General features: G+C 41.1%; 1 protein-coding gene across 1 annotated transcript in view; it reads right to left on the bottom strand.

Annotated features, from left to right (window-relative positions):
* Positions 1–4,707: 4,707 nt before the first annotated feature.
* The window catches only part of SUCLG2 (succinate-CoA ligase GDP-forming subunit beta), a 275,266-nt gene continuing 270,460 nt past the window's right edge, over positions 4,708–9,513 (bottom strand). The window contains exon 11 of the mRNA XM_044253200.1: positions 4,708–5,767. Coding sequence (XP_044109135.1) covers positions 5,652–5,767 — 116 coding nt within the window. The 3' untranslated portion in view covers positions 4,708–5,651. The remainder of the gene's footprint in view (positions 5,768–9,513) is intronic.

The raw sequence follows: 9,513 nt of genomic DNA, 5'->3' as shown, positions 1-9,513 counted from the left end.
TCCAGAGGAAGGGGGATGGTCGCTAACAAAATTTCCTCCTATTGTTGTGATAATAGGTGTCTCCAGCTTTTACTTCTCCTGCCTTTTGTCTTACTGGGTAATCATGGTTTTGAATATTGGGGAAGGCAATGATTTGTGAGAAGGCCCTTAGAATTAAGTCCCTGGGAAAGGGCTCTTGCCTTATAAACTGTGCAAAACCAGAAAGGTGCCCTTCCCATTGAAGTCCATTTAACTTGTCCAGTTGTGTAAGTTGACCTTTGAGCTTTTAAATTTTGTTTTTCAAGGTATGGGGTCCACCAAAAAGGAAACTGATTCAAGAACTCAGCTTGCTAAATATCTTTGACTCAAACATTCTTTCAAATTATCTATGACAATAAGAAGCACAACTATGACAAACTTGGGTCTTAACAGGTTTAAAACCAAGAGCAGTGGCTTTGGACTCGGAAGATCAGAATCTCAATCTTGACCACCCACATAGCAGTTGTGTGTTCGTGGTTCTTACCCTCCCTGGGATACAATGTTCTCATATGTAAAATAAGAATGGTGGATACATAGAATTGCTAAGGGGATTAATGAAGACAACATATGTAAAGATCTTGGCAGACAGTAAGCACTCAATCAATGTGAGGTCCTCTGATGTGAAAGTGATGCATTCTAAAACCCATTAGATTTAGACTGTAAAGCTCTGCTGTCCAGTATGGTAGCTACTGGCAACACGTGGCCATGAATTAACTGAAATTAAATAGGCTTCAAAATTCAATGCTCAAAAGTCATGTGTGGGGGCGCCTGGGTGGCTCAGTGGGTTGGGCTGCTGCCTTCGGCTCAGGTCATGGTCTCAGGGTCCTGGAATCGAGTCCCACATCGGGCTCTCTGCTCAGCAGGAAGCCTGCTTCCCTCTCTCTCTCTCTGCCTGCCTCTCCGTCTACTTGTTATTTCTGTCAAATAAATAAATAAAATCTTTTTTTAAAAAAAAGTCATATGTGGCTACAGCTACATACTGGACAGCACCATACTTATCACTGCCGTCAACAAAGAAAGTTCTATTGGACACTGATGCCATGGAAGTAACAGGATTACCAGAAATCTAGAACACTAAATTTTTGCCACTAATCATGCAACTTTAGCAGAACAACTTTTATCTCATTACGTGACTGTTCCTTCCATGGTAAAATGGAATTAATGCCTCTGTAGCAGTTGTGGGAATCAGGGGCACTGAAATCACTTTTTTTCTGGCTTTCTTATCATCCAGGACTCCAAGATTAAATTACGCACAACCGTCTCTAGCAAGGACTACTCTGAGGTGACTCAATAGGTTCAGCTCTTTGGGAGTTCATTATTCATAGTCATGATTTGATATTATTCCAACACACCTGTAAGTAGTTAAGAATAGCATATGTTCAATAGCATACCAAGCTACCTGCAGGCAATTTTGGTGGCGATGAAAAGAAAAATATTAACATAATGGAATAAGTTTTCACTGGCAAATGGCCTTTTGTAGACTACTAAATTCTCCCAAGATTTAGGAAAGATCAGAGATCCCATTTCCTACTTACTCATTGGTTTCACTTTAATGTCTAAGTCTGCCTTTTCCTGGTTCGGAAACAATAATCTGTTGCTGTCACTCTGGAGTACTACTGCATATTTTATCTAGATGACTAGAATATACCTGTTAGTTTTTCTGTTAAAAAACAAAGTAATAGATATTGTAGGGTCATAACTTCTCTATCACAACCAGTGAACTTCTGCTATTATAGCATGAAAACAGCCATCAACGATGTGAACATAAATAGGCATGGCTGTGTGCCAATATAACTTTATTTACTAAAACAGCCCCTCACACCTAAATTTGCCAACTCCAGATCCGGAAGGATGTGTAAGAACATATTCTTCCCCACACTGCTTTTTTTTTTTAAACCACAGCTATATGTTTTTCATTTAGTTTAATTTTTTGAACATAGATTACATCCTGCAAGTGATCACAGGCTTTTAAATGTTTAATTTAGAAATGTCAAAACATAATTTTTCTTCCCAGTTTTATTAAGACCTTGAATAAAAAACAGTCTAATTTTTTAGGATGATTTTCCTCCTCAGCAAATTGAGAGGGATGTATACAGCATATAAGTCATAAAAGAACTAATTAAAAATGATTCACAGATCTAGTCAGATCCTTTAAAGTTTCCTGGCTATTTGGCTAATTTATGAATTGAATTAAAACGTAAATACAAAAGCAAAATTGAGCTAAGTGCCATAATGTCGTTATTTCTTAGACATTACTGTTCAAGACTAACCAATTGAGGTCAAATATTTAGATGATTCAAGTAACATCTATACCAAAAAACCTAGTAACTTGTGTGCTTGGGTAAAAATGTACTTCAAAGAACTGGTAAGAAATTAATAGACTAGAACCATGAAATCCTAGAGTTGGAAGCATCCTTATGGAGTAATTTGTTCTACCTCATTGCTTCGTGGTTGATGACTGTGGTTGTCATCTCATATTTTCCCTTCCCTGCATACACTGCTTGTTCTTAGTAGATCTCCAGCTTTCCTGATGGAACTACCTCCCTTTCCCTCATTCTCAGCTCTGATAGGTGGGTCAGGCTGGTCTCCGCCTCAGGCCAGCAAGGTACGTATTTAACAGAGACTCACGACAGCCCTATAAACTCCTGACTGGAAGGACAGTTTCAGTTATTGTTTCCTGGCCAAAAATAGTCAGTTATCCTAACTCTGAGATGTTTCTTTAATTCCCAGAAGAGAGTAGCTTCCATCCTTCCTTCCTCTTCCCTTCGTCTTTTCCTTCTATGTTCTTCCCTCTCTTTCCCCCTCCTTCCCCCTCTTTCCTTCCTGCCTTTCCTTTCAGTCTCTCTTTCTCATCTGCTCCCTCTCTTTCTTTCAGGGATGTTCAACTTGAGAAGATACCCTGGCATGAACAGCGGCCATTTTGCCAGCCTGTGGAAACGGGATCGAGAATGAAGCCAATGAGAGACAAGCTGTTCTGAGATGTAGAGTCCAGGTTCTGAGGTTTTGAGTGTCTGGATCCAGGCTTAAGTGTAACCAGAAACCTCTGTCTTTTGTAATCACAAGAGCAAAACAGTTCTCCCCATTTTTCTTAAACTTGAGTTAGGTTTTTGCCAGAGAAGAGTCTGGACAAATACCATATGTTAATCGACTGAAAACAAGTGAATGTTGATACATGGAGGATGATGGGTAAACCCGCACATCCGTTAAAATCCCGTGTGCAAAGCAGTTCAAGTAAGAAGTGTATACTGCTCTGTAGGCTTCTCCCATACTGAGGACTGGGTTGAGACTGACACCTCCTTTCATGGATATTCTTGCTTTGAACAAGGCCAACTTTCCAAAATTGCTGTTGATTCTTACATAAGGTGCAGTGGACACACTAGAAGGGGAAGCTGGAAGGTCAGAAATGTAGGGAATGCGGGCGTAGGTAACAACTGGAGGACTTCGGATCCACCAACACCACCAACTATCCCTGATTCTACCCTGTGTTGTCATTCATAATAGCTGGGTCAACACACACATACCAGTGATTCATTCTACAAATACTTACAGAAACTATGCTGTGCTTGGCACCAAGATACCATGTGAGCAACATAAACTCAGACATCTGGGCCTTCCAAGAGAGAAAAAAAATCCTTAATTCTGACAAATAACCACTTATTCGAAAATAAAGAACTATTTGATTGTTATTAATCCTTTTAGACAATAATCACATAAATGATTTAATTCCTTTATCTCCTTCTCCAAATTGGATTCATTAGAAACAACAGTATATGCAGTTATAGGAACATGGGCTTTTACAAAGGGCAAAAAAAACCAGAAATATGCTGATTTTTGTCTGATAATGTACATGTTATTTCTTTCATCATACTAACTGGTTATCCACAATCAAGAACCAAAATACACCTAAAAAGACATTATTAATATTTTTCATTCATTGCATAATGATTAAAAAAGGACATAAGACTGATTTATCGAATGGTTTTTCTCTCCATGGAAAATATAGAGCTAGAGAAAGATGACTTTTTAACTGTTGTCCATTTGTGAAATTTATGAGAACAGTGTGAACTGATAAAAAAACAAAACAAAACAAAAACACAGAAAAATTTGGCCTGTTAAACATTTCTACACTAAAAGAAAAACCTTTAATGTTGACAACCAAGCCTCACTAAATGGAACAAGTTTACGTGTATATATTTCCTTCAGCATTGTGCAGACTGTAGTCGTATTTTAACCCGTTAGACATCTGTGACACTTATCTGGGCTTCTGGTTTATATAAAATTTTTATTCTTTCATTGCAAAATCTGTTAACAGAAATGGTGGTTGACAAAGTTGAGTGGAACTGAAATAATCCCAGAACAACTCAAATTCTCTAATTTTGAAGTCACACCTAAGATGTAAAAGAAAAGCTGTGAGGAATGAAATCGACTAAAATGAGAAGTACACAGCCCTTAGAGCTTAAAAAACATAATTTTATTTAAATTTGCGTACAGATAAAAATTTACCTAAATTTAAACAAAGACTCAATTCAAATTCCTTCCCACCACAGAAATGGACATTTTTTTTTTTAAAAGATTTAATTTATTTATTTGTCAGAGAGAGGGAGAGCGAGCGAGCACAGGCAGACAGAGAGGCAGGCAGAGGCAGAAGGAGAAGCACGCTCCCCGCCAAGCAAGGAGCGCGATGTGGGACTCGATCCCAGGACGCCGGGATCGTGACCTGAGCTGAAGGCAGCTGCTCGACCAACTGAGCCACCAAGGTGTCCCCAGAAATGGACATTATGAGAAAAAGTCACATTCTCTCAATTACATTTTCCCAGTCGGTAGATTCTGGACGGACAAGAGAGGAGAGAAAAGATACCAACACAACAGAATTTGATCTTCAGCACGGTCTTGTCTTGAAATGACTTAATTATGGAGATTTCCATAAGAATCAGCATTCTTCAGTTTTGACATTGAAATAGACCCTTCAATGCCAAAATCACAAATAAGGCTTCTGGCTGTATTTTTAGTGTGAGGTAAACAGTATATTCAATATTAAGGCAAACAGTCGAATACACATGTGGGATATTAATGTGGATCATCTACTGTACGATAGTATGTTTTGGAACATTCAGGGATTTTCTAAGCATTGGAATTAGAAACTCGTAGAAGCTGTTACAGTGCACAACACTTCTGAATGTCTTAGCTGTGCCTTTTTGAGAGTCTGTCAAATGGAATCCTGAGTTTTTTTACAGCATTCATTTTTTTTTGTATTAAAAATAGTTGTAAAATTGTTGTAAATGAACCAAGGTCGGTTCTCAAATTCTATGTATATACACACACTGGCCAAATAGACTGCTCCCCCAAAGCTGGTGAAACATGCCTAGTGAGCAGGCTTACCATGACGGAAAAGTATGAAAACAGGACATGGATAAAGGTTCTAAGTGAAATCAGATTATTTGGCTGTCTAGCTGTCTTATTCAAGAAAATGCAGAAATGCAGATTTAAGAACTTAGGGTACAGTGATTCATCCCCTGGCTCATCCTTTCTCCTTTTTCCCCCAGTGGGATAATCATTTCCTTCACAGTGATGACAAAAACATTACTTTTTCTGGCAAAATGGACTTCTTTCTCCAAGAGGTCAGGACAGAGCTGTCACTTCTTGGCCACGCTGGCCACAGACTTCTTGGCTGCGTCCTCCAGGTCGACGGCCGAAGTAATGGGGAGTCCACTGTTATTGAGAATGTTCTGGGCCTCGTGGACATTGGTTCCTAGAAGGTGGGGGTTGGGGGGGTACGAAGAGTCACTGAAATGAAACTGGAGGTGGTGCCCCGGGAAGTTTCCTATGAGCAGAAATTGTGCAATGCCCAGGTCTCATGAACACAATTTAATTAAACTCAGTTTCAGCTTCTTAGGATCCAGATTTAGCTATTTACATATATTCAGATGACAAATATACTTTTTTTCTTTTATGGTTTTTGTTTTGTTTTGTTTGCTCTTTTTACCTCAAATACCTGGCATTAAAAAGATGCTACCTATATTTTTTCTGGCATTTAAAAAAATGCAAATCATGATTTGCAAGGTTCTTACAAGACTGTGAACAAAGAAAAACTAGTGACTACTTAGTAAACTAGTTTGAAAGAGGAAAATCCTCTGAAATGGATCCATCCCTTGCTTGAATAATCTGAATACGGAATCTAAAGAAAAAGAATGGGACGGGACAGAATATTGAAAGTAACACAAGAAGATGCAAGGACTGACCAATCCCTAGCTTTTCACCAGGAAATGAATTAATTACAGGTTTTAATCAAGGTCGTTGACAGGGAAGAGGATGTGGCAAGATCTCTAACAAGTGGTGGTCTGGCTAGAAAACAAGATGAAAGATAGGAATTGCAGGAGACCAATGGTTGGTTGGTTTGTTTGTTTGTTTTTTTAAACTGATGAAAGCTGGAATTTCTGCTGATAATCTATAGTCAAGAGGCTTTCATGCAGGTTTGGCCCATGCCAGAAGTCATTTGTCTTAAAGACCTCTTGAAATGAAGGGTCTGAGTTGGCACTCAGCTAACGTTCTGAAAACCCACCCACTGATGGCACTGGTCTACTGCTTTGGGAAGGACAGCATTCCACAACTCTGTTCTTGCTTCCTCCCCACTCTGTCTGAGAGAAAGGGCAGAGGACCCAAAAAGAGCACTGCAGCCTCTGAGGGGGTGTCTCGGTGTCCCACTCCTGCTGGATTTGTAGCTTCTGCAGGCCAAGCTACCCTCCCCTCCCTTGCCCAAAGGTGTGCTTCTGCAGCTGACTGTTTAGCATGCAAACTGCCTCTCTGTTCTTTCAGAGCGAATGAGCCCGTAGGAGAAATGTGATAAAATTTAAGAGTCTAATGAAATACCTCATCTTACATCATTTCCTATGCTTCTATCTAGTTAGCAAGACAGAGCCTATTTATAAACAAAGACCTTGAAATATAGGCCTTGGAGGACCTACGCGTACAAATAAAAAGGAGGCCCTCGGTCAGCATGTTTCATCCAAAGAGGCAAAGGCAGAGTTAAAGAGGGAGAGTTGTGCTAGCAAGGTGACGCAGTGTTGATTCTCCTGGGAGCCTGGGGTCCCCACAGTGGTGGGGAAGGGGACACTTGGCACTGCGCCTTTAGTTCAAGGCTGACTCACTGCTGTTTTCCACAGCAATCTGCTGAATGGCCTCTGTGGATAGCAACAACTCAAAAGGTAGGAAAGTTGTTACCTAAGATCCCCAGCTTCTCATTCTGGCTCTGTTGTGCGTTAGTTGTGTAACTCCTTCGAGTCTCAACTTCTTTATCTCCAGACATAACATTAGGATCATCTGCCCCATAACTAATACTCATTAAGCACTTTCATATTCCAGATACGATGCTAAATGACTTGTGAGCAGCCCATGAAATCTTTACGATGATGGTGCCTAGATCTTACTGTCCCTATTTCACAGATGACACAACAGAGGTGAGAACTTGAACTCTGCTTGCCCTAATTATACAAGCCTTCATGTTCTAAAGATATACCAATCTGTCTCCCTGTCTATAAAATGACAATAATAGGGCGTCTTGATGGCTCAATTGGTTCAGCATTTCAGCTCTTGATTTCGGCTCAGGTCATGATCTCAGGGTGGTGAGATCCAGCCCTATGTCGTGGGCTCTGTGCTGGGCATGCAGCCAGCTTAAAGTTCTCTCCCTACCTCTCCCTTTGCCCCCCATGCCCCACCTCTCCTCCTCTTTAAAATGAGAATAATAATGCTGATAGCACAGATTGTGATGAGAAGCAAATGGAGTAATACATGTGAAAGGATTTCATAAATGTCTGTCTGCGCATCTGTGGCAGACTTGCCTGGCTGTCCACCAAAATTTCAAGCTTCTCTTCTATATGGGACAGCTGTTGCCAGGAGGAAGTTGCCCAACCAGGAACTACATTTCCCAGGGCTTCTTGCATCTACGTGGTATCACATGACCGAGTTCTGGCCAAGGGCATGTGAGTGGACATGAAACACACACTTATGAAAGTTGCCAATACGAGCCTCTGTAGTCACCCAGTTTTCCCTGTCTGCACTCTGGAACATTGCCAGCCAAGACACCTTTTTGAAGATGGCAACAACTCCTTCAGCATGGATACTATCATAATTCTGTAGAGCAGAGCACCCCACTCACTCACCCTCTTAGCCTTTGTATGAATGAGGAAGAACGTTCTATTATGTTAGGACTCACATTTTAGCGTTTCTCTGTTGTTACAGGAGCCAGTATTACTTTAACTGATATGTTACATTTTTAAATTTATTTTTTATTTATTTTCAGCATAACAGTATTCATTATTTTTGCACCACACCCAGTGCTCCATGCAATCCGTGCCCTCTATAATACTCATCACTTGGTACCCCAACCTCCCACCCCCCGCCCCTTCAAAACCCTCAGATTGTTTTTCAGAGTCCATAGTCTCTCATGGTTCACCTCCCCTTCCAATTTCCCCCAACTCCCTTCTCCTCTCTAACTCCCATGCCCTCCATGCTATTTGTATGCTCCACAAATAAGTGAAATCATGTGTTGGAGGGGTTGTAGAGAAAGGGGAACCCTCTTCCACTGTTGGTGGGAATGCAAGTTGGTGCAGCCTCTTTGGAGAACAGTGTGGAGATTCCTCAAGAAATTAAAAATAGAACTTCCCTATGACCCTGCAATTGCACTACTGGGTATTTACCCCAAAGATACAGATGTAGTGAAAAGAAGGGCCATCTGTACCCCAACGTTTATAGCAGCAATGGCCATAGTCGCCAAACTGTGGAAAGAACCAAGATGCCCTTCAATGGACAAATGGATAAGGAAGATGTAGTCCATATACACTATGGAGTATTATGCCTCCATCAGAAAGGATGAATACCCAACTTTTGTAGCAACATGGACGGGACTGGAAGAGATTATGCTGAGTGAAATAAGTCAAGCAGAGAGATTCAAGTATCATATGACATGTTACTTTTTAAGTGTGGTGGGCAGCTTCCAAAAGTGGCTCTGCTATGATCAGTCCCCACCTCCAGGTGCTCATGCCCCTGTATAATTCCTTTGGCTGTGGTTGGAGCCAGCAACTTGTTTCTAATAAGTAAGAATAGAGCAAAAGTGATGAAAGGTCACCTCTAGGACTAAGTCACAAAAGCCTTCTTTCTTGCTCTCTCTGACTCTTTGTTCATTCTGATGAAGACAACTGCTGTACTGTGGACTGTCCTATGGAGAAGTCAGCAAGGACGGAACCCAGGACTGCTTTCCAGCCGAACGCCAAGGAGTAACTGAGGCCTACAGTCTGATAGCCCACGAGGAACTGCACGCGTCCTGCCAACAGCGACGGGAGTGTGTTTGGAAGCAACCCTTCCCTAGAGGAGTCTTGACGTGACCCTAGCCCCGGATGGCACTTGGACTGCAACTTTGAGACCTTGAGCCAAAGGACCCAGCTAAATCACACCCAGATTCGCTACCAGAGAAACTAAGAGATCAACAACCTTCCTGGTGTT

The sequence above is a fragment of the Neovison vison genome, chromosome 6 (genome assembly GCF_020171115.1).
Source record: "Neovison vison isolate M4711 chromosome 6, ASM_NN_V1, whole genome shotgun sequence".
Lineage (NCBI taxonomy): Eukaryota > Metazoa > Chordata > Mammalia > Carnivora > Mustelidae > Neogale > Neogale vison.
This window is presented reverse-complemented; position numbering and strand designations above follow the sequence as displayed.